Raw genomic sequence first — 25980 nt, 5'->3', positions numbered from 1 at the left:
ATATTTTTAGCATGTGTTTCTTTCTGGTTAGCATTGAATGACAAGTGTATTTGGAATACTTTTGTTTCAAAAATTGAAAGTTTTGATTTTGAAATAATTTTTCTGGATACTATGATTTTTCAAATAGTTTGTGAATGTTTGCTTCTGAGATTGTTCATATAAGAGCCAACAAATAAGTTTTAGTTCTTATTAGATAATAAATATCTTGGGAATGTTTGTATGGTGTTCTTCTTGAATTCAGGATTAGATGATTGCCCTAGGGGTATTTAAAATTATTTTTAGTAAGCCATATATCACTTTTATATAAAAGCAATATATAATTCATACTTACCACTTATAGATGCACTAAATTAGTGTTTTGGTGGTGATTCTATGTGGAAAAAATATTTACTGCTTAAAAAAATCTCTAGAGATTGTCCTTATGCTTACTTACTCAAAGCATTTAAGGGAATTTCTGTTCCTTAACTTGGAGCCAAACTTTTCAAAGTAATCATCATGGGCTTACTTGAGTATTTGGGCTGTGATAAGTGGAAACTATGAGCATAACTATAAAGTCAAAGATTACCCGCAGCCATTCTTTACGTGAGTGAAATAAAGATGTTTTCTTAATTATCTGTACTTATAGATTTTTTAAGACTCTGAGTGTCTTCAATATCAGATAAAAAATAAATCAACAAGATTATTTTCTGATAAGGAAATTGAATCTTGAATCTATTGATTTCCAGAGCTGAATCTCTATAAAAGACACGCGCTAGCTCTTTCCTATGTTAGGTATCTACATGGTGTATAAGATCTTTTTGGCAGGGATTAGGGACTAACAGATTAAAAATTGAATTTAGCAAAATCAGTGGAAGACATTCGAGGCTCCTTTGTCCTGAGTATAATAATATATTAATGATTTATTAACTTATATTTGAATAGTTCATTTTTTGTAATTTATTCTTAAATACTTACTATAAAATATTGGCTCTGTTCCCTATGTTGTACAATATATCCTTGTAGCTTATTTTATACATAATAGTTTATACCTCTTAGTCCCCTACCCCTATTTTGCTGCATCCCTCCCTGCCCCTCTGCTTCCCTCTCCCCACTGGTAACCACTAGTTTGTTCTCTATATCTGTGAGTCTGCTTCTTTTCTGAATAGTTCTCTATAGTTTCCAGAAGCATCTCATCTACTACAATATCTCTGGCCATCTCAGGAAGAGTACAGAGTGGGGAAAATAAGAAATTATGCAAGTGTATAATAGCTGAAGGAAACTGAGACCCAGAAAGGTTAAGTGGTTCATTTAATTTGATGCTGTTAATAAATGACATTGACACTGCAACCTGGTGCTTGGACTTTTAGTCCAAGCCTCTTGATTTGGGACGAGAATAGCTTTAAGAACACATTTTTTTAAAACTGTGATCTGAAATTTGTAGAAGCCAGATTGTTCTGGGTAGAAATTTTGTAATGGAAACAAATGATCTTTTTAGGTTCATATCGTAGTGACCTCAAAAAGTGTTAAGATTTACATTGACTGCTATGAAATTATAGAGAAGGACATCAAGGAAGCTGGAAATATCACAACTGATGGTTATGAAATTCTTGGAAAACTACTTAAAGGGGAGAGGAAATCAGCCACAGTAAGTAACACATTTTTATTTTTCTTGGTATCTTGTATTAAGATTGAAATGACATTTTAAAAAGTTATCAGTGAGGTTTTTTTCCTCAGTGAGTTTTAAATTGTTTTATTTCTTGGTTAGATTGAAATGCTGGAAAAGTTACACTGAGAAAATATGCTACTGACAAAACATGATAATGTGCTTTACTGCTAGAAACAAATTAAGTTGTCAAGGCACCAGAGAGCATCATGTAGTCGACTTGAAACTGAATCAAACTGGAGAGTACAACACAAATAGTTGCCAGGATCATCAGTGAAATCTAAACTAATTCATTTTTTGTTCTTCAAAGGTAGTAACTGTTAATAAAAATTTGTGCACTCAGGACACTACGCATTTGTGGACATTGGCTGTGACCGTCACAGACTTGCTCTCCCCTCACTGGGGGGTCACATCCGCTTCAGAAGGAAGATGAGTGTAGTCGGTCAGCCACCTCACTCACAAGTGTCACAGGCTCAAGTTGGAGGCGGGGGCTTGCCAACCCTTTTACAATGCTATTTAGTAGTAAAATTTTAAACCTAAGGTTTTCACTGTACCAGGCTAATTAAGTTCATATTAGATGTCGACCAATAATAACATTGTTCTAAAAGCAAGACTAATATCCTTGGCTTCTATTATTTTTAAAATTGCATTTAGTGAATGTAGCTTTCTTCCACGGACAGGATTTTCTTCTTCTTGATTCAAAAGTGAAATTTTTATTCCACAATGTAGAACCAAAGAGTGCAAATTTAATATAATTGCGATTAAAATAATTTATTGAATATTGGATTTGATATTTAAATAGAACAATTACATTAGGTTTATAAAAGAATGGCTGTAGCTAAACAATCTTTTCTATCAAAAGAGCTCTATTTCTATCTAAGAAAGATAGAAAATATATATTATATTGAAATAGTTAAGCTGAAGGTAATCATAAAATTATCAGTTAGCCCCTAGGTAAGAATTTATGAAAAGAAGGGCATCAATTTTAGAATAAGTGAGGAATATTATTTCTAATGTGACTTTTCTGCAAGGGTGGACTCTTAAAAGTTGATTTAAATGTGTGTAGTCTTCAAATTCAAATTCTGAATTAAATACATTCTTAATTTTTAAGTAAATACAGAAATTAATGTTTTCTTAAAAAAACCCGAAACTCAATCAAACATTTCATTTTAGCCAAGGAAGCGTATCAGAAGTGGGAATATCACGTATGCATTTTGCTTTACTGTCGCTTTCTCTCAGGCATAGGTTTTTCTGTTCTTATGAAGTAAGGATCACATTGCTTTCATTGCCTGTTCCCTCAAGAGAGTCTCGGTGAGAAGTTGGCAGTGGTTAAAATGTGGAAATGTTCATATGAAATGTTCTCACGCATCTTTAGCTCATGTTGCTGTTGGTTGTTTGCAGTTCCAAATCCAGAATTTTGATATCGTCTGCAGTCCAGTGTGGACCAGTAGAGACAGATGCTGTGATATTCCTTCCAGGGTAAGTAAAACAGAATGGAATTCTGTGGCGGTGTTAATAGTCCCCGAGGAATAAGGGATGTGGGCGCGGATGGCTTGGGAGAGGAAGTACCCCTCTGCGGCTGCATCTCCAGGATGGAGCCAGGGACACGCAAGGTGTGAGTGTTTAACAGCGACCACAGCTCAGGCTGGGGACCCCTCCCTCGGAAGTCCAGAATGTAGAGGACCACATCTGGAAATTCTCCCTGCCAGCCAAGGTGGTTATGCATAGTCAGAAAAGTCCAGCTTAATCAGTGTGTTTGATAAACCCACTTATTGCAGAGTCCTTCCTATTGCTTGTAAAATACCAGCATGTTACAGGATAAGCCATCACCTCTCTGGATATCTAAGTAGAAATAACCATATTTCTTTTCGAGATGATGGCTTTCACCCACAGTATCTGTGTAGGTTGTAATAATTACAAAGGTGAATGCTGATGATGGATTTGAAGCTTTAGGCAAACAGTGAGCTACACGTACCCCTAGGATGTGTGAGCATTATTTATTCAACAGATACTTACTGAGCACCTGTTGTAAGCCAGGCGCTATCCTATGTGCCGGGGTTACAGCAGTGAGAGGGAATATTCTAGTGAAAGGCAGGGGGAGAGGAGGAAGGAACAAGTAGGTATACACTACGTTATAGAGTGAAAAGTCCTTGCGTGAAAACACACCAGGGTACAGGGAGAGATAGCCAGGTGAGTGCCCTCAGCTGTCAGAGATAAGGGGAGATTTAAGCAGAGACCTGAGTGAAGTGAGAGGACAAACAATGTGGGTAACGGAGAGAGAGCCTTCCAGCCAGAGGGGACCGTAAGTGCAAAGGCCCTAAGGCAGCAAGGTGCCCTAAACATCTGAGAAGTGTGAAGTGGATGAGGGGGGGCTGGGGCAGTGGGAGGGGCAAGGTGGTGTGCTGCTGCTGGGCAGCACATGTAAGCCCCTGTAGGCCTGGAAAGGATTTCAGATTTTGTTCTGAAGGGAATGGGCCTCCATATCTGAGATACTCAGCCTTTCTCTAACACCAGACTAGAGAAAATTGGATTAAATTACTAATGGTCTTGATGATAGTTTTGTAAACATATTTTTGTTGTGTGAGGTTTCCTAAAGCAAAACATAAAATAAAGACATTAAGGAGCAAAGCAAGATTCAACATAAGACTGTTTGTAATCATAGCTAAAAATTATTTCTTCAAGTTGGGAAATAGATTCCCTTGTGTATATAAGATAAGTGGGCATGGGGGATGGGAAGCTGTTTTTACCATCAATTCATAGATAAATATTCTTTTCAAAATTTCAGAGAGATGAAGCCAAATGCCCCTCTCTTCCAAATGCTTGCACATGTACGCAGGACAGCATTGGACCTCCAGGACCACCAGGCCCTGCGGTAAGGAAACAAATAGTTCCTCTAGTTTTTCCTGTTAAATCTTCGGCATGATCACCCTTTGGCCGGTGTGTCATGCATAAGAAGCTTCCAGCCACTGGTGTGTTCTAGGACAGAACAAGCTGCATTGCACACCATTTTTGTAGCATGTTTTGAGATCTGAAGTGGAGTAAATCAAGAAGAAAATTTGAACACATTTGAACACATTTCTCTAGCCACACAAGAACGAATGCTATCGGCTAGCATTCAAGAGCTTTTCTCTTAAAGATATGAATTTGGGTTTCTCTCTGTAATCACTTGATTTTGAAAATTCCTTTGTTTCCTGACGCTTCTCGTACGTATGTTATGGAGCCATGGTTGAGAGGCTGGCCCAACAACAACTTGTTTAGAACCTAGGATATGTGTATGTTATTAGCAAACATATAGAATAACATAGAGGATAATTTACATATGTGATGATATCATAAACTCTGGGTGAAAGTGTTGGTGTTAGGAATAACTTGACTGAGAAGACTGACCAGGTCTATTCATGGGTGGAGGGGAGACCAAGAAAATGCAATGTAAAACACTGAAGAGTACACTGATATGTCTCATTAATCAATGTGGACTCCCCAATTTAGTCAATCTAATATCTGGCCTGGGCTGGTTTTTCAGAATGGAAGTGATTACCTTTAAGCTCTATTGAACTCTTTTAAGAAAATGGTTAATTAACATACGAACAGTTCAGAGAGCCTCAGAACACCAGATTTTACTATACATGGGTCATAGCAAATAATGTAAATTGATTTTAAGTTAATTACAAACCAGCTCCTTGTATACGGAATCAAAATGTCTCTGGAATTACCAGTGGTCCTGATGATGGTTTTGTAAACATAGTTTTGTGATGTGAGTTTTCCTAAAGCAAAACATAAAATAAAGATATTAAAGAGCAAAGCAAGATTCAACATAAGACTATTTGCAATTAACAGTGACTTACCTGATTTATATTTGTAATCATAAAATTATATGCTGGATGTGACTCAGATGTTCTTGAGAAGTAGGGATTTTTTCTCCTCTAACTGTATGATAACATTGTTGGATATCACTATCATGTTTATTTCGTCTTTGTTCAGTGGTCTCTGAATTCCTGTTACTAAACTACACGTTCTGAGATTTTGAGAGATTCTTCTTTTTGCATATTATTTTCCCTGAAGAATGCATTCATATGATTCCAAAACAGATTTTTCTCCTTAAAAATACTTAACTATAGTATTTAAGTAATGCTTGTTTTTTTCCCAGTAAACCTCAAATTTTCAAATAAACTTCAAAATTTGCTAACAATTAAGAAACGTTCAGAACGTAAAAATGAGAGCCTTAGAATGTACGAAGTTTTGAAATTCTCTTTCCCCACACATTTGTAGGATATAAAGTATTTACTTCCATATTTCATAAATAACTGTATTGTCTGGAGAATGCACTTCTTCTCAAAGCAATTTTTATATATCAACTTCCTCCTACTTTCCTGTGTTCACTCTAAAATGTGCTCTTACTATGTATTTTAGGGAGGACCTGGTGCTAAAGGTCCCAGAGGTGAAAGAGGTATCAGTGGGGCAATTGTAAGTATATTTTAGAGTGCATTTTTATTTTCACCTGTATGTTAAAGTCTGGTTATTCAAATTTCCACTAACGGGGTATGTGACCTTGAGCAAGTTGCTTCAAGTTTAGTGTGCCTTAGGCAATATAATTATCTCTGTCTTGTCTCTGGGTGTCAAAATGATGGATTAGGCTAGCCAGATAAAGAATGTACCGGGCATCTCACTGATGTAGGAATCGTACATGGGAAATCTGCCGAAGCACCTAAGGGCTCTGCTGTCACATGGGGAAGCAGAGGGGTGACCTGGCCATCAGCTGGAAGACCCCACAGGGAGCAGAGTCCTGCTGGGACGGTTCACCTGTCTCAGAGAAATAGCTGAGCAGCCACATGTGTGTTCATGGCAGGTCACCAGCCCCTTCTACCGGTTCCATACTGGTCTCCATAAGACAACTGAAGCTTCTTAGGGAATATATTATGAAGATGATGTGTAGTTTTTGTCATACTATCACTAATGATAAGCTAATCCAGTTAGGAAAGTGAGGCTGGGGTGCTGACCCAGGTCTGTCTGACTCCAAGTTTGTGCCTTTTCCACCTAGACACACTGCAAAGAAGCTCCAGCATAGAGTGAACCTATCTGCTCTTTCCTTGCTTGATTTACACATATGTTAGTCCCGGAAATAAGCCCAAGTCTAAGAGAAATCACGACGAGCTTAAAATAAATCAAATCCAGTGAATTTTGAGCTTTGATCTCTGAATGAATCTAGGACTATAAATATATTATATTCAATGTATTTTACTTCTTTTAGAAACCTACTTTTAATAGGAATTTTGGAAATATAAGTGCTCTTGTGAATTTATTGTACTTTCCAGTTGTTCTTTTAATGAGTAGCAAAGGGAAGAAAGGAATGGCATTAAATGTTTTTATAGATGGATAGATTTGTAAAATGTTTGCAAAGATTATACGATTGGTGTCTTAAGAGTTATGAAGACAGGCAGTGGAAGGGCATTCCATGACTTTGTGCCTGTTTCTCTCCTGTGTATTTAGGGTCCCCCTGGTGCTCGTGGAGATACAGGTCCTCCCGGTCCCCAGGGTCCTCCAGGCCCCCAGGGACCCAACGGCCTCTCTATTCCAGGAGAACAAGTAAGCACAAAGGCTTTCTGTATGAAATGAGGATGGTGGGTTAACGTTGAGTTTAATGGGAACATTTTTTTATTCTATTTCGCCAAACTCAAATGTTTTCTCAGAGAACTCAACAAATTTTAGTCATTGAGGTGACTTCCTATGACTGTAATTTCAGATATGTAAATAGTGTATGTAATAATATGTAACTGTGTAGGAAAAATTGTTGCTAATTATTTGACCTTTAAAAAATTTTTTTACTAAGTAATGCAAATATCCTTCAACATCCTGAAAGCTTTGATACTGCTTTGAGTCTGTGGCAGCCCCGGGGGTCCTTTTCTAATGTTTATGACTTCAAGGCAAGCTTGCATTATTTATCTACGTCATTACTTCTATAAAAATTTTTAATAAAATGTTTACCTTTTGTTCCAAATGCTAATCTGAACTCATAAAGAGGTGTTTTATCTTTAAAGGTTCATATTTTATTTAACTACTTTTTTCTATACTTTAAAACATACAGTAAATGAATAAGAATACAGATAATTTCATAGTTTTAAGTTTAGTTCTAAACTCCTTTTTAAAGATGCCATAATAGAAGACGCATACATTTTTTTGGCATTTAGAGAAAAAACAATCTGTATCAGATATCACTAGAAATGAAGCATTTGAAGGACTAAGACTTTTTCACTCAAAAGGGTTGAATGCATCTACTTTTAGCTTCTTATGTCCAAAAGGGAGTTTTAGGGGCTTTTACCTTTTCTTATTATTACTACTAAATGAAGTTTATCAGCTTTAATTAATTCAGATTTGCCTGTGTAACAAGTGTCTTCTAGCGTGTAGTTATAAAGACCAAAATTATGTTACAATGTTTCATTGAATATCTATTAAAATTAGCACCAAATTAAATATATTAAATAAAAAACAGTTTTCCCTTCAACTTTTATTTCTATGAAAATCCCTATGTTAAATTAGGTTCTTTCAAAGGAGACATATCCCGTGATTATATAAAATTATCCCATAACATGGTAAGTGGAAATTATAACAGCATTTGTAGTTTAAAAAGTGAACATCAGTCCCCCAAATAATTTATTCACCTCCCTTCACAAATATGCTTCATTGGATTTATGAAGTGACAGAGATTTCAGGAATGGCTCACGTCTTTCCTTTTCAATTAATTTCTGTAAAACACCTGAGACCTGTTTTCCCGCTCCTTGCTCCAGGGTCGCCAGGGCATGAAGGGAGATGCTGGAGAGCCGGGACTTCCAGGCCGGACGGTGAGTTCTTCTTCACGCTGCCTTTTCTTTTCTTGTCGAGTGTTATTTGCAAAGTTGCCCTTGTAGTGCCTCAAAAGGTGAACCAAGGTTAAGCAGCAAAGCAGGAGCCTGGCCGTGCGCTGCACATCATTTCCATTCCGTTGCCTGGTCTTAGTCTTCAAGCTTGCACTGTTCAGTCAGGTCTGGGCTTGTTGACTGAGCGAGCATCTTGCTCTTGGGCTGGCACTGGGCTTGGTTCTGAGTTTCTGTTTCCTTTCAGAGCCCCCTGCATTTTTTTCCCAAACATCTTAGAGAATAACACAAATTCCTTTTCTCACACAAGAAGTTAATTACAGTGTTTCACTTGTTTGTTTCCTTTTGTGTAGGGAACCCCAGGATTACCTGGCCCACCAGGACCAATGGGCCCTCCAGGAGATAGAGTAAGTTTTCTTGGGAAGGCTGTAATGATGTTGGAAATGATATCACATTGTTGCCTATTAATTAAGAACCCCCCATAATTCAATTTGCATGGCTGGAAATGCAGAGTTCACATATCTCATGGGAGGCAGAAAAGCTAATATCAGTGGACCAACCGATACCAGGTCAATCTCAAGGTCTATGAAACAAAATGGTGGGACTTCAAATGAGTTGTCAGAATTTTAATTTTGGAAAAATTTTTTATTTTATCATATTTGGAAAAACAAGTCCCTAAAAGGAATTTTGGTTCATTGGAAAGAGATTCAAGAATCCTAGCAAATTGCTTTGAACCCTAAAATTAAAATCTTTGTTATGAGGCATCTTTTACGTAACTCTAAGAATAGTCTTGATTTCCGTGGCACTTTCTATGCAGTCAGGGACATCTTTTCTACACCTTTAGAACTCAGATACCCCCCATAGGCCTCTGTGATGGAAAGCCGACTGGAACTTAGTAGGGATTTTGCTCATTTGTGGCAGATTTCAGGTTTGCTCTTGACTTATGATGAAATCAGTGCAGGAGACCCAATTTTTTCTAGGACAAGTAAATGAGAAGCACAGTGCACATGGCTTCTGTGCTCTAATCCAGTGTTATAGAAACATTTGGTTTCATAGGAGACGACAAATGCTTTAATAAAATATTTTAGAGTTGCTCAGAACCAAGGCACTAATGACTTTTCAGCATCTTCTGGTTCAGACCACAGTCTGAGAGTTGTCTGTATTCTGACTAATCAAGTTAAAACACAGGACCAGCAGCAGGATCTGAGAGGGCCAGGGCTGTAATAGCTGCCACTAAAGGCATTGCTTTGTTACCCTTAACACCTCCGAGACATCATGGGGCAGGAGAGTTGGGCCAGTTGGATGGAGCAAAGATTTGCCCAGACAATACCAAATTTGGATGATTTGCCAGTGAAAGTTATTTGCTCCAATGCCTACTCTTGAGTTTATGAGAGAGTGAGGTCAAAGAGAAAACTGTATTCTCTGGGAGTCTGGGACCCAGTGGTACTTCTATATACATATTCTTCTGACTCTTTTGAGACTGTCACTTTAGTTTTTTGGAATTCTTATTTTACAATAAAGGACAATAGTGAGATTGCAAAGGTGACGAGTCAGTCTATTCAGTTAGTCAACAAAACCAAAAATACCGCAATCAAGAAGTAATGATGGATATTGAATATAGTTCAATATCCTGTGATAAACCATAATGGGAAAGACTATGAAAAAGAATATATATATGTGTGTGTGTATGTATGTATAACTGAGTCACTTTGCTATACAGCAGAAATTAAACACAATGTTGTAAATCAACGATAGTCCAATAAAAAAAAAAAAAAGAAGTAATGATGGGCCGCCTCTCTTGCTGCCGCTACTACTGAAGCCCTGTTGGGCCCATCACACTGATGCAGTGCGGGCTTTGTGCAGACTCGCTGGGTGGCCAGTGCCGTCCCATCAAGATGCTCCTCTGGAACTGTCAGTCAGGCAGCCACCGCTGCCATCGCTGTGTCCCTGAAAAGTGAGGGAGTGGGAAGGACTGCGTTCGTCTAGTTCTAACCTGTGAATCCAGTCCTGGTGAGGCCACCCAGGACTCTCGTGTTGAGGGTGAGGAAAGTCTTCAGGAAATCACTTGCCTTTTTCCATCACAGTCTTGTACACCGACCTACCACTTAGTTTCCTACTGCTAATGCTGAGAGGAGAAGGCACAGCTGAGGGAACATAAACAGTTTTGGAAAGTTAGACTTTGGGTGCAGGCATCTCCGCTGAAAAATAAAAGAAAGAAAGAAAGTTGAACCCTGTGGTAGAAGAGAAGAGAAGAAAGCTCAGGAGAGCAAGCCCAAGGACCATGGTGAGGAAGACATGTTACCGAGGTGGAGTTGGTAGGAGCAGGAGGCATGGGTTACCTTCAGCACAGATGATTTTCAAATGAGGCACAGCTTTGGGGACTGTCAGAAAGTAGCAAGAGAACCACAGGTGCAGGCGTGACATGCAGTGTATCTGTGAAAGCAACCATAGGTCCTCTCAGCCACCCTCCCACAGAGTGAAGCAGCAATAACTGCTACAGTTTTGAAAATGGAGAATAAAAAAAAATTACAAAGTTCTACAGATGGCTCAGTGGTAGCCCTTCTGAGGCCATCAGAATAAAATCCGCTTCACCCCAACTTAGATATGTATTTCTTCTAAAAGAAGATGGTTGGTTACACCAAAGTGTCCATCCGTGGATGAATGGATTAAAAAATGTGATATATATATCATGTATATAATGGAATATTACTCTGTCTTAAAGAAGAGGGAAATCCTGTCATTTGCAACAACACGGATGAACCTTGAACTTGGAGGACATGCCAGCTGAAATAAGCCAAGCACAGAAAGATAAATACTGCATGATCTCACTTAATGTATGGAATCCTTAAAGAGTTGAGCTCATGGAAACAGAGTACAGTGGTGGTTGCCAGGGGCAGGGGAAGAGGGAGAAATGGGGAGATATTAGACAAAGGATATAAAGTTTCATGGAGATTGACATATATACACTATTGATACTATGTATAAAATAGATAACTAATGAGAACCTACTGTATAGCACAGGGAACTCTATTCAGTGCTCTGTGGTGACCTAAATGGGAAGGAAATCCAAAAAAGAGGGGATATATGTATGCGTATAGCTGATACACTTTGCTGTACAGTAGAAACTAATACAACATTGTAAAGCAACTACACCCCAATAAAAATTTTTTAAAAAAGGATACAGAGTTTCAGTTATGCAAGATAAGTTCTGGAGATCTAATGTACAGTGTGATGACTATAGTTAATACCATATTGTGTATTTGAAATTTGCCAGTAGAGTACCTCTTAAATATTCTCCTACATAAGAAAATGATAACTGTGTGAGGTGATGCATGTGTTATCTTGATTGCGGTAATCATTTCACAACGTATACATATATCAAAACACCACATGTACGCCACAAATACATACAATTTTTATTTGTCAATTATACCCCAATAAAGCTAGAAAAAAAAGAGAAAATGGTTGATCAGGAAGTTCTTAGGATGACTGAAGGAGGATTATTCAGAGATATGATACTTAGCCAAAAAAAGTGAAAAAAAAAGTGTATCTTCTACAGCAGCTGGAGGAAATTTAGATGGTAGAAATGCCATTTGAACTGTCCAAGCAATACTCCTAGCATTTCTGCTTCTTAAGTGGCTCTCAGAAGCAGTGTTGATGTTATATGAGATGAACTTGTAGTCTGTTTTTTGTTAAGCAGGCCTAGATCTTCCAGAAAACAGTCTGAAATGTTTATAAGTTTCTGAAAAAAAATTTTTTTTTTTGCAGGGGGTGGAATATTTCTAACACAATTTTAAAGAAATAAGTTAAACTTCCTCTTTTGTAAAATCAATGGGAGTGTGGCTACTTAATGGAGGTATTGATCCAAATGTTCATGATTTGTGCTAGAATCCAAGAATATGCATAAAATTAACACTTATTCTCAAAGGAGACAAAAATCTCCTTTGACAGAGGAATGCAGCAACACAAAAAACGACCTGACTCAGAAATCCTTGGCTGGATTTCAGAGATCTGTACTTGGGATGAATGCTAACTGGGCAGCGAGTGACTCATTCCAGGCAGAGGTCATTTGGCACCATGCAAGCTGCACAGAGATGCCCGGTGCTTCTGTACAGATCTCTCCTCCCAGTGCAACCCTGACTAGGTCTGGCGTTTCTGTGAGATGAGGAGAGACGGACCGATAAAAAAATTGAGTGAGGATTGAGGTTTTCCTTTCTTCTGAGTGGAGGAGTTAAGATAGTTTTGCCTCTTTCTTGGAGGGGAGGAGAGAAATCCCTCAGGAGTGAAGCATCAGTGGCCCTGCCCTGGCTGTCTGGTGTTGCTTAGGAAACAAGGAAGGGAGTTTTCTAACCGGGTGGTTGGCCCCTCCTGCATCTTCTGTGATGCAACACTCCCTGCATCTTACTTTGATCATTCCTGGGCCAGTTAGTCGACGTTGACTTTCTGGTAGAAAGGGCTAGTCTTCCTTTAGACTTCTTTACACTCTTATAAAAAAAGTAAAAGTGAGTATCTTCATAAAAGGAATCTGCTTTCTTCAGAGAAGACTGGATTGATTCTTAAAATGATTTTATTTATAACTATATAAACGACTGAGTATAGAAATGAATTATTCAATAAAAAACATAACTTAAATGGAAAACATTTTTTGGCATATTTGTCTTTATATTGAAAGGTTACCTGCAGTTGGGTTAAATCCCTCACCTGTCACTCTTATCAACCTGTCTAGTGTCTTTCCATTTTACTTGGTCATTATTTCACTAATCTGTAATTAATTTCATTTTTACAATAGGGTTTTACTGGAAAAGATGGAGCAATGGGACCTAGGGGCCCCCCTGGGCCACCGGTAAGAATGGAATAGGTGACACTCTTGTCTCCCCACCCTAAACCCCTAACCCCACTTGCTAGGGAAGAGCCTGGTAACCTGACCTTTGAGGCATGTTCCATCTGTGCTGGGGGGCACACCGTCGAGGGAGCTACTTGTTTTTATTCTCCTAAATCAAAATGGGCTAGAGAAAACAGAGGTGTTAAAATAGAGAGTCTTTCTGTTTAATCAAGTTATATTTGAAAAACAACAACAACAAAAATACCCCTCACCAACCAGTTCCTTCCATGCCCACATTAAGTGGTAGGTTTTATGACCTTACTGGTTACTTCCTGTTCTAGAATTTTAAGAGTCTGTAGCCTATGATATTTGAATTTTAAGGACATTAATTACCAAACAGCTTTAAGTCATTCAGAGGAAGTAAGTTTTACCCGAGTAGGTTTTCTAATTAAGATCTTTGGGGAAAATACTGAAGCCAATGATTTCGAAAGAAGCATCTGTACACCTGCATCCAGGTGAGATCACAATTACATTGTTTGAGTTGATGGATGCTCTTCATGGCTTCTGGCTGGATATGAAGACTGGAGAGCATATGTTAAAATAATTTTATTATTTATGTTTAATAGATATGTTCTCAAGTAGAGTTGAAAATGTATAATAAACTTTGATTTAAAGTATTTACTACAGAGATTAAAATTTACATAATTGATGAATAAAGGATTGTTTTACAAAAATCTGATGTTGCTAAAATGTCTTAAAGCTGTGCTAAAAGGAACAGGGAGAAATCCTTATGGTTTTGATGGGATGGAGGGTGCTGATATGATAGAAGAGGAGGCACCCTTTATTTGAATGCACCAAAGAAAAAGTGAGTTTCTAGGCTGAGATACAACTCCCAAGAGACAAGGGGAAACTCCACCACATGGTGCCCAGTTACCTTCTCAATTTTTTCCCCAGCCAGAGTTCACTCCTGTCTTTTGATGAGTTTTCTGGTTTGGTAATAGAAACAAACTAATAGGAATTGCTTTCTGCAAATTCACTTAGCAGCCAATTTACTAGGATCACAGTCTGTGAATAGTGAAACTGATTAAATATAGTCCATAAAGATTGAATGGGAATTTTCAAGACTTTTTTCCTCCATGTTATCTTAAAATTTGATTTTGCTCTTCCTTAGTATGTGATTATGTGCTAAAAGCTTTTAAAACCAGCCATGCTTTGTTAGTTTACTTTAGATGAAATTCTTCTTTGATAGTAAGTTTCCCTGTGTTGTAGGGAAGCCCAGGCTCTCCAGGAGTCACAGGACCGAGTGGGAAACCAGGAAAACCCGGAGACCACGGCAGACCAGTAAGTGGACGGCTTGCATGCCTAGTCATTCCACTGTGGCCATGAATGAGGAGACTGCAAGGCTGTGGCATATTTATGTTATCTCTGCTGTAATGTGTGTGAAGCATTTGTTGCAGCTATGCTAAACCCATGGATTTAACTTGGTACTAGTTCTAAAAATTTTCTCTCTAAGTTATAACATTCTGGGATGAAAATTGTGGTCATAGGGTTTCTTTAAAAGGAGAATGGGATTATGAGCCAAGACACATATTTCTGCACTGAATAAACACTCAGAGCTGGGTCAGCAACATCATTCTTTTTATTTAGGAGCGGTATGCAGCTTAAGATAGAAAAATACATGATGGTGCATGGCGCCTCCATGGGTGCTCTGCAGAAGTTAACCCTTTGTCAGTATCCTATAGCCACACCGCTGGCTCTTTTCTCTTGCGCTGAGGTTGCTAGAACATTAGTCCCAGAATTAAAAGGATTTATCTCACCCACCATTAGACTTTTTTATACTGCCCTGCTCCAATTTACATCCAGTTTAATTTTCTTTTCATCAGATGTCTTGATTAAAATAATAGTTGAGATGGTATAATGCATATCTTCTATCTTCAAATCAGTATCTCCAAAACTGAATTCATAGTGTCTAAAATATCCAGAAGTATTTGTAATGACTGTTGGGCTCCATATTCTTCGTTACAAGCTCTTCCTTATTTGTATGTATGAGGAATGAATTTATTTTAAGCAGGTTTTTTTTGTCTGAATAGAATTCTGAAATATAAAAATTTATCTCAAAGATCAACAAGTCCAATTATTAGTAATGACACATCTATCAGGGCTGTTCTCTGAACAGAACTTCTCTCTTCTGAAGTATTGTCCAAAGTTATATAAACCCAAGCTTAAAAATTTTTTTAATGTCAAACTAACTTAGAATCTTTATGTGATATGGCCTGCCTTCTATGTTTACATAAAATTAAGCAAGCAGCATAAAGATGAAAGGACTCCTGATGTACTTCATACTCTGTGTGTACTCTAGCATATGACTTTATTACTTTCTTTTCCTCAGTGAATCATGACAGAAACTTCACAAGAGCACTTAAAAGTACACGGAACTTGTTAACCCCTTCAGAATTGTATTTCCTTTTGCTATGACTGAAAGAGTCTAATGTGAGAATATCACTGATGTAATTGATGGCTGAAGTTAGAAACCTGAAAGAAACTTCTGCTTCCTTTACTTGAAATGAGAGCTCTAGATACTGGCAATAAAGATGAGTTCTAGATCATATATCCTAGAACAATCTCAGAGTGGCAGTAAATTAAAAAAGAACACATGGGAACAAAGTAGCAGTAAATGTAAAAAAAAAATTTCCTAAAATTTACAAAAGGCTCCAAACTAAATAATGTTTCCATAAGAGTCCAGTACTTTTAGCAAAGGGCAGTCAAACTCCAGTTTTTCTTATGACTATAATTTGGTAACATTTATTTGGATCTTACCTACCCCCTTTGCCCCTTTTATCTTCCTCATCCTTCTAAGGTAGCAAATTACCTCTCCTTTTCTTCTCTCTTCTATCTTACCTTTAGTTTCTAAAACCAAAACTAGCAGACGGGAGTATAAAGGTCTTAGCAGAGAGCTTAGCTCAGTCACTGTTAGCTTATGTCATTAGCTCTTGGAACCAGTGGTGTCTTCTTGCTAACTTGTAAAACCTGATGTTGTGTAGTGGATGTTTCTAGGAACTGCTGATGGAATATTTTTATTCATTTACTCAACACGCATTTGTTTGGTGCCTAAATGTGCTCGTCGGTGTTCTAAGGTCTGGGGATATAAACGTAAACAAGACAAAGTCCTTGCCCTCATGGAGATTCTAGTGGAGGATATAGACCCCAAAATGTAAATAAACAATATGGTTTCTGGTGATGATGAGTGATAACAAAGAAAAGAAACACAGAGTAAAGGGTTAGGGGGTAACTGTGGTGGTGGAAGGGGGCTATTTCAGATACAGCAGTCAGGGAGCCTGTCTGAGGAGGTGGAATGAAGCAAGGGAGCAGGCAGTGGGAACAGCATGAACAAAGGCCAAGGGAGGATGAAGGTGGCACGTGGAAGGAACAGCAGAGAGGCCCGGGCACCGCAAGTAAAGGGAGTGAGGGGAGAGGGATGGAAGATGAGGTCAGCTAGCTGGGCAGAGGTGACCGTGTGGACCCCCCAGCCCATGGTGAGGATCTCTTATCTTATTCTTAGTGTGATGGGAAGCCCTTGGAGCCAAAGAGTGACACGGGCCAATTTTCTTGTTAAAAATATCAGTCTGGCTTCTCTGTGGAGAACAGACTCAAAAGGGGCCAAACGGGATGCAGGAGGACCAGTTAGGAGGATATTGGAGCCGTTCAGGCAAGAGTCTTGGAGACGGTAAGAGGCAGTTTGGTTTGGGATGTTATCTGACCATCAGATTTGTCAACGGTTTGGGTGTTCCTTTCAGCTGGCAGCCTGGAGATATATTGAAAGACAAAAACTTCTTGCCCTAGAAGGAAGACTTGTTCCAAGATCCTCTCATGGCCAGTGAGAGGCCTGACAGAATAGGGACAAATGTTCTGTGGTTGCGTTTGGATGTGGGAACCACCATTTGGATTGAGCCCTTTAATAAGGGAGGCACGTGGTTCCTTTCATGCCCAGTGCACAAAAAAATCACTGGAAGAGGTTACAGATATATATTTAGTTAGGGAATTGACAGAAAGCTCTTACTAGAACAGGTTCTTATGGGTTCTAACTGAACCAAGATTAACCTCATGCACAACCTAAAATAACCACCTGAGCTCCCCAGCCATGGTGATGTAAAGGAAAGTAGAATGGTAGCAAGGGCAATTGTACGTGTGTTTCAGTTCCAGACCTATATTGCGAATGGCATCATAAAATGTATGCACAGTGCCTAACTTCTAAATTGGTGATCATAAAATTCACATCTCAGCACTACATTGGAGGACACGTGCTTCTGAGAGAGGGAGAGAGAGAGACAGGGAGACAGATTAGATTCCTTTTGACAGACAAGCAAAATGTGAGTAACATGGATGTAAATGTGATGTGTCATTTTGCTAATTTGTTAGAAAGCAGACCTTGCCCTCTTTCATCATCCTGTCCATTCATGAGTCATTTTAGACCATGTTTGTCAGTTTCTAATATCTGAAATTCCTATATTTCAGGGTCCATCGGGATTGAAAGGAGAGAAAGGTGATAGAGTATGTATTTCTTAAAATTTGACTTACAAATTTATATCGTGTGTTAAACACTGAACTCTGAAACGATGGAAATAATATGCTGATCCTACCTATTGATTTAATTAACTAGGGAGACATTGCTTCCCAGAACATGATGCGAGCAGTTGCAAGACAAGTCTGTGAACAACTGATAAGTGGTAAAATTTCTTTTCCTTTTAATGTATGAGTGTGTGTTTTTGTTTTTTTTTTTTTTAGTTAATTGCAGGAAAATGCAGTTTGTGTCATAAACTTTCAAAGATATATGTTTCTATTTCATTTTCATGAGCTCTTATTTTTATACATTGTCAGTTTTGTATCCTGTTAGATAAAGCCAATGATATTTTAATGACTATTATTAAGATAAAACAATAACCCAAGGTAAAATAATAGCCTGTTATCGTTACATTCAGTCTGATACAAAATTGTATTTTAAAAGGGCCTTTCAGTTTCAGTATTAGGATTTTTAGTGATCTTCACCTCATTGTACACTGAAGCAGCAAACATTGGCTCTTTTAAGTTATGACCTTTGAGTTTTTCTGGAGGACCACTGAGATTAATTTGATCCTAGAAAGTCCCTGTTGATGGGGAACTTTTTCTTGCCTCGTTATTTTGCACAGACTCTTTCTCCTTATTCCATGAGACCTATTAAGTGACAAGGCTCAGTGCCTGCAAACTGAGTGTGGCCTCCAACTCAGGGCCCCCCTTTTCGGAAACCTTAGTCCAGGTGTCTCCCAGTGTGGTCCTGAGAAGCACCTGCGTTACACTCACCTATGCTGCGCGCGAGAAATGAGACTCCTGGGCCACGCCCTAAACCTGGTCACTCACTGTCTTTGGAGATGAGGCCCAGAAATTTGTAGTTTTCAGTGTATCCCACAGGTGATTCCAGTTTACACTAAAGCCTCATTATCGCTGCCATAGGCACACACACGAAAATGCTATAATTTATTAATTTAAAAAAGGTTCTCTTTTGAGTGACATCATTGGGCAAACCTCAGGGCTTTATATCAGAACCCTGTTAAACTTTCACAACTCCTTGATGTTTATAGTAATGCTGATGGCTTACTGGTCAATATTTTGTGGAGACGGTTGTTTATCAGGGATCATTTTGTCCAGAATGACTGGAGTGTTTTATTTCAGTTTTAGGATTCTAATTAGAATGTTTGCTGGAGGGTGCAGGAACAGAGGTGGATTTCACCAGACACTAAGAGAAAACCATTTCATCCTCTCATCCCTCCCTTGTTGGGTTTCTTACTAATAAGTCTTACTTATTTTTTTAGGTCAGATGAGCAGATTCAATCAGATGCTGAATCAGATTCCAAACGACTACCACTCTAGTCGCAACCAACCAGGCCCACCGGGTCCTCCAGGGCCCCCTGGCAGCGCGGGAACCAGAGGAGAACCAGGACCTGGGGGGCGGCCAGGCTTCCCGGGCACACCAGGGATGCAGGGACCCCCGGGTGAACGAGGTAGGCATTCCTGACTGCTGCATAGGGATAAAGGAAGGAATCTGCAAGTGTAGGAGCTGGGTCTGGTTGAAAAGCATGTAGAAGACTGGACTTAGCAAACTACACTGGTCTTGTTTGGACAGCCCCAGAAGAGCCGTGCATCCATGAACCTGTCTTTCTTTCTAGGCAGCTGCAGGCTGTAGAGATCCCTGTCTTAGAAAACAGGAAGATTTTGTCATGAGATCTCAGTAAAGACAATGCTATTTTCTGATTGTTGTTGTCGTTAATGGGAAAAACTGTATCCTGGCAAAGTGAATCAGGCATAAAATCTTATTAATTGTTTTGACTGGCAAGAGCTGGGCAGCAACTGAATGTAAGCAGCCCTAAGATTTTAGATCTAAACTCTTCTGGTTCCTTTATTCAGGGTCTGGAAACTGGTCTTATGTGTTTATTTGGCTTTAGCTTCATGGTAGATAAGTGTAACTGAAGGAAAAGAAGAAAAACAGGATTATCTGATTCCAGATGTTTCAGGATGCTGGGTACTCACTTTTGTCAAAGTGATGGTTAACATTCTGCGGAAATCTTAGCTATGTCTATAATTCTGATTATTTGGATGCGGTACTGATAGAGCTACTAAAGATAAGATACCTTTAAGATGTCTTCAGTGAGTTGTAACTATTTATTCAAGATTTCTGTTCTTAATTACTGTTTCTAAAATAATATATTAGATGTGTTTGTTTTCTTCAAATAATTTTTCCCCTGACTTGTAGCCAGATTTGTTTCTTGGCCATGAATCTGGAATTACACAAATGTCTAGAAAGAATTTGGCTTAAAGAGTGGACTTCTGTGAAAAATTGGGTTCTGCTTTCACTAAGGGAAATGAATGACTTGAATCAAGTACTATCAGTTCCGATGAAGACTACATATTTCCGGGTAATTTTCCCTCTGTGTTTTCCCATTTCGTGCTTGCTTAGGTTTGCCGGGAGAGAAGGGCGAAAGGGGTACTGGATCTCCAGGACCTCGAGGGCTGCCTGGCCCCTCAGGTAGGTTTGCTAGTACATCAAACAAGTGAACATATCATTACTGAGACAGCATACGACCCCACGAGATGCACAAACTCATCCTGTTAGCTTCAGGCATACTGACCATCACGGAATATATTTTAGCAAGAAGTCCCACTTGTATAACCTCCTCATTTTTATGTTCTCTTTGTTCAAAAAATGTTTCAGTGCGTTCTATTTAAGCATTCACTCTAACTTTAATATATGAGGGTTTGAGTTTTAGTGACACAGAGGGTTGTTGTTTTCTTTTTATGGGATTCCTATTTGTTTTGTTTGGCCTCATAGCCTTTAAGGATGGTGTCATTTCCTGTTCCTTCTGGTATTCTTTAAGATGTCGCTAGTAGACTGAGGAAATATACTCTCATTAGAAATCCTGACGCATTGCAAGATTTCATTCACAGTTTCTTTATTAATGTTTTGGAAGGAAATAATGGTTGTTCTGTGCATTTTGTTTACTAGATTGAAAATGAATTTTTTTCTTCGTTATAAGGTCCGTGAGACCCTTGCAACCATGGTCCGTCCTAGAGGTTAAATCTTTACATTTATGTTAACCATGAGTACGTGTCACTTGATCCAGAGATAACACTGCTTCACGTAGTCTGGAGGCGTGGAGCAGGCATCCTGACTGTCTGCCTTGGCTACCACAGCCATTTCCTGCAGCTAGTCTTATCTCTAAGACAGCGGGAGCAAACCAGAGAACTCATTGATATCTTTAGTTTGGCTCAATTCTTGCTAAGTCAGTTTTCTTTGAATAAAATCATTAACATAGTTGGATTTTTGGCATTAATTCTTGAATCACTGGTAAGAAAGTTCTACACTGGGTCATACTGGTGATTTCTTAAGGAAATATTTTCTTACCATACACTAGTGAATCGTCTAGTCTTGAAGTAGTGGAGGTGCCAAAGTATTGTTGACTGCCTCAGGAGATGTGTTTGACAAGAGGGGAAATATTTGTTTTAAACCCATAATAGGTCCACAAGGAGAATCCAGAACGGGTCCACCAGGGTCCACAGGTTCAAGAGGTCCTCCAGGTCCCCCTGGTCGTCCTGGAAACTCAGGTATCCGAGGCCCCCCAGGTCCTCCTGGATACTGTGACTCTTCCCAGTGCGCCAGCATCCCATACAATGGACAAGGCTATCCAGGTATGTTGTTGCCATTATAGGGGCCCAAATTCACCTGAATTAAAAAACCTTTATGGAAATGAAGTTCCCTAGGACTGAAGGAAAGTTGATTTGAGGATTTCTTGAAGATATCAACTCTTTCAGTTGTATGTTTTGTTATTCTCTCTCAAAAGAATTAATGTTAATTTTATAACATTATTTCACTGTTAGGAGTTGAATAATTATTTTCTCCTCCTTTCTATACTTCTGCACTTACCAAATCACATCATAAACCTCTCTTTATTTCTCTTGGGAGTTCAAAGAATGCTACCAATTGACTGTTTTTTTTTTTTTTTTTTTTTTAACCCTAAAGGCTGGGAAGAGGGATTTGTTGAATACAAGAATATATCTAAAAAATTGTTTTGAGACTCTAATGTGTAGGCAGACTATTTGATAACATGGTGCAGACAACTGAAAATATTTCACTATTTCACATTGTCCGTGGAATTAATATTTATAAACTCTGGGACTTAATGTTTTTAGAGTCAGTCATGAAATTCTAGGACTTGACAATTACGGGAGGCAGAAGTCTTTTAAGCCTGATTTGGGGGACTGTGGGGGATAAAGGCGATATGCTGATCTGAAAATAAATATATTAATGCTGTGGGCAGCGGGCAGCGGTGACCTTTTCATCAGCACACCCTCAAGCATCTTGCAAGTTTTAAAAATGATACTGCTGTTTGATATGGTTGGCTACTAGCAAGTAGTGCATGAGTAGTTGAATATCTAAATATCTATATATCTATATATTTATGTGCATACTTACATATGACCAAAAAGTAATCCTGAATCGTAAATTTCTCAAGCAAGCCATTCACAAAATTACAATTTCACTCTTTATAAAAGAAATTTGAATTACCTCTGCCTTCTGGTATGTGTGCATAACTTGAAATATATGGATATATACATATATACTTTAACCATTACATACTTAGATGAATGTGTATAGATGTTTTTTTGCATAGTAATTCAACTTTTAAAAACTATCATCTTTGACCTGTTTCAGGTTCCGGCTAACACATTTTCTAAGTCGCCAGTGCTGCTTACAGTTTGAATACATGAAAATCCTGTTTCTGAGATGTTTGCGCACGTGCTTATTAGGAAATGAGTCTGTATGGAAATCTCACCACAGATATGGTTAATGAACCGGGTGGACATCATAACGGAGGGTGGAGACTCTTTATTACTAACTTGAATGAGACAAAAGCAGTGGTGTTAGTTTATAAGCCTGATGCATTTCAGTAATAATGTAGAAAAATATTATTTAAAAAAAAAGTTCAAACACACAGCTCATGAGGGGCCTCAGCTTTGAAAGAGGCGCATAATAAAACTACTAACCGCAGAGATGATGCCATTTTGAGAAAAACAATTAACCTGGTTAAAGAGAAATATCCTATGTAAATAATAAACTAATTATGGCTTGTAAATGATTTGTATGTGATCCTGTCCACTAAAATCACTTAACAGTCCTGTGCAGTCAGCTTCTGCCTGATGCTTGCTCTCTGCCGGAATAACACCAAATAGAATCTCCTCATCTCTAGCTTGTTAGCGATGTGTCTGATTCAGGGCAGGTGTCTTACTATGATTACCTTTTGTACATGTACTTTCATTTGGATTTTGTAATCGCAATTTTCAAACCACAGTTTTAGAGTCACTTCTTCTCTTCCTGTTTCGCTGTAGTCACTGGTGGTCCTCACCCACCAGCTGTAACTCAGGCCGCGGGGGAGAGAGCCACAGAAAATGTTATGTACTGTATATTACCTGGTGATAGTGGATTTTCACCTCCAGAGTTCAGTTTCTAGGAGCCAATGTAACTTCCCCTCACCTCCTCATCTTTCCAAATGGTTCTTTGAACTGAGGAGTTTGAAGTCACGAACAGTCACTTGGGGATTTGCAAATATCCTACCTAGGTTGGTTTACAGTTCTCCTTGGCCCAGTCTCTGAGCCTTCCCAGGTATTTGTGCAATGATTGTACTTACTGCTAGATCTTTGAAGGTTAAAAACAAGTGCCATTTCATTATTGATCACCAAATTCTCTCTGCAAATGGAAGCAATCAGAACATTGTAATTTATCTATTTATAGTTATGAGATTAAGACTGGAGTGCCATCCCCTCGGGTGATGATTTAGCTTTTGCTGTGTGTGTGTGTGTGTGTGTGTGTGTGTGTGTGTGCCTTCCAAATCATGCCATAACTGTAATGTTGAATCGGACAGAGCCCTACGTGCCCGAGGGCGGGGCCTACCTGCCTGAGCGCGAGCCCTTCATCGTGCCGGTGGAGCCCGAGCGGACGGCGGACGAGTACGAGGACTATGGCGCCGACGAGCCCGCCGAGGAGCGTCCTCCCCATGCGCGCTGGCGGCGCGCCCTGCTCCGCGGCCCCCGGCCGTGAACCTGACACCGCGCGCGCGCGCGCGCGCGCGCAGCACGGCCAGGCTGGGGGGGGGAGGTGTTGGGATTCTCATTTACAGGTCAGACGGAGCAGTGCACGTGTTATCTGTCACGTTTCTTCCGGCGTTGCTTCATCCGAGAGTACCCTTTCTGGCTGTAGAGAACCTTGTTTCTGCAGGAAGCCTAGCTCGCTGCACGCAGTCTGTAGAAGTCTTTGCCTTTGCCCTTGAAGTGCTTGCAAAATACTTTGTTCACAAAAGCTGCAGGGAGAGAAGGCGCCTTGTGCCTTTAGGTAGCACAGCGGGAAGCCTCAGTGAAACTCTTAGGTTAAGCAGTAAGTCCTGGAACCCAGAACGACTGTGTATTTCGAGAGGGCAGTTTATCTTTTCCATTGCTTATTTGCAGTTCAATTACATCCCGATCCAAGCAGTTCCCCTACTAAAACCAAAAAAGAGGGAAAAGTCAACTCTGTTGCAACTATTTATCTTCCTCTTCTATCTTCTGTTATACATTAGGGCATAGTATGCTCTTATACATCTCCTTTAACAACCACAAACCTTAAGCCATGTAGCTGAAATTATTGTATCAACTGGATACAGTTCCATATTGCCTTAAACCTCCTTGTTTTAGACACGCTAACATTTATACCAAATTGCAGATTATTCTGCAGAGATGGAATTGCATGTTTGTGTTGTACATTTAGTATGAACTTTTTTTCCCCAGAACATAATGTTTCTTAGTTATCAAAAGCAGTTGGAAAATGTTTGCAAGACTATGAACATAGAATTGCTGCTTTTATATTTTAACTGCAGATTGTGAATTTCACTGCCTTATATTATTTATTTCTGAAACAAAAGAGGCATTTTTCAATAAAACTACTGAAAATTTGACATGGTATGTTTTTTCTTTAATGGCCTTTTGGACTGTCCAGGCAGTTGTTAAAACAAACAAGTTCATATCCTTGGATACAGTTACAAATCTTGCTAATACTATTAAATTATGCTAAATAACTTTAGATTTTTAATGATGTGGTGAAGTCATAGAAAGAGAGTAGTGAGAGAGCCTGAAAAAGCCCAGCAGATTCCAAAGGCTTTATTAGGAATGTAGAGGAAGTGTGGGTTGGTGGAAAAACAACTAAGTATCCTAGGAGACCCCAAACAACCAAACAACCTTTAACAAGCCACAAGATTTCATATGCATTCAGTCACTTTCCTATACCATACTTTACCCAATAGCATGTTTAACTGCAAAAAGGATAATCCTTAATGGAAATGTTTACATTTAGTGATACCTTCTTTTTTTTTTACTTTTATGAATACAATAACATCATTTTAAATATCAAAGAAAACAATGTGAATGTTTGAAAGAACTGACATCAATTGAGGAGAGAAGTACTGAAAGAACATTTTCCACAGAGCAAAACATCTTGAGTTAAATACTTCCTGGAGACGCCGATCAAAAGGACTAGATAATAAATGTATTGTGATCAAGAGGTTTCAAGCAGATTGCCAAATTCATAGCATTCGTCTGTAATTTCTGATACGTACATTTTAAAGTTGAAGGAGACCGCTGAGATCATCCCAGTCTAATTCTTTGCTTTCTGTTAGGAAGAAACAGACTCGGCTAATCAGTATCAGAGCAAGACTAAGACTCTAGGCCTTGTGTTCTCACCTGGTTTTATCATCAAATACTCTCCTCTCCCTTCCTGGGAGCCCTTACTTTCTGGGCAGGAGCTTTCTTTCATCTTTCAAGGTTCTATGAATTTATCTTCATTAATTTCTGATTCATTTGGGTTTCTGATACTCCTTGATGATGAGCCTCTGTATCAGGAGCCTGAAGATGGGTTCAGTTCCTTGTCACTGACCCAGCTGGGTCCCAGGGCCACATGGATTTGAGGCGCAAAGGAATTCCACCTTCCCTCACCGGCTGGACGTGGGTTCAATTCTTGATGTTGGCGATGCAGATTTGCTACCTTCTGGTCTGTGCTGGGAGAGGGGGGAGGTGCCAAGGCAGTCCTAAGCACAAATTAATACATAACTGAGATATAT

At 39.0% G+C, this 25980-nt stretch overlaps 1 protein-coding gene across 5 annotated transcripts in view; it reads left to right on the top strand.

The window, feature by feature from the left end:
* The window catches only part of COL12A1 (collagen type XII alpha 1 chain), a 117063-nt gene extending 92255 nt beyond the window's left edge, over positions 1 to 24808 (top strand). For 4 of the 5 annotated variants that reach the window (XM_061207422.1, XM_061207420.1, XM_061207424.1 and 1 more), the window contains 15 exons: positions 1475 to 1624; positions 3044 to 3121; positions 4428 to 4514; positions 6053 to 6106; positions 7130 to 7225; positions 8425 to 8478; positions 8844 to 8897; positions 13280 to 13333; positions 14582 to 14653; positions 17825 to 17860; positions 17970 to 18036; positions 19156 to 19344; positions 20298 to 20366; positions 21356 to 21526; positions 23758 to 24808. In XM_061207422.1, coding sequence (XP_061063405.1) covers positions 1475 to 1624; positions 3044 to 3121; positions 4428 to 4514; positions 6053 to 6106; positions 7130 to 7225; positions 8425 to 8478; positions 8844 to 8897; positions 13280 to 13333; positions 14582 to 14653; positions 17825 to 17860; positions 17970 to 18036; positions 19156 to 19344; positions 20298 to 20366; positions 21356 to 21526; positions 23758 to 23933 — 1407 coding nt within the window. In that variant the 3' untranslated portion in view covers positions 23934 to 24808. Of the gene's footprint in view, positions 1 to 1474; positions 1625 to 3043; positions 3122 to 4427; positions 4515 to 6052; positions 6107 to 7129; positions 7226 to 8424; positions 8479 to 8843; positions 8898 to 13279; positions 13334 to 14581; positions 14654 to 17824; positions 17861 to 17969; positions 18037 to 19155; positions 19345 to 20297; positions 20367 to 21355; positions 21527 to 22550; positions 22972 to 23757 lie in introns of those variants that run through there. The other variant, XM_061207423.1, reaches the window with a different exon arrangement.
* The last annotated feature ends 1172 nt before the right edge of the window (positions 24809 to 25980 follow it).

The sequence above is a fragment of the Eubalaena glacialis genome, chromosome 12 (genome assembly GCF_028564815.1).
Source record: "Eubalaena glacialis isolate mEubGla1 chromosome 12, mEubGla1.1.hap2.+ XY, whole genome shotgun sequence".
In the NCBI taxonomy this organism is placed as follows: domain Eukaryota; kingdom Metazoa; phylum Chordata; class Mammalia; order Artiodactyla; family Balaenidae; genus Eubalaena; species Eubalaena glacialis.
Note: the sequence above shows the minus strand (reverse complement) of the source record. Positions and strands in the feature narration are given on the sequence as shown.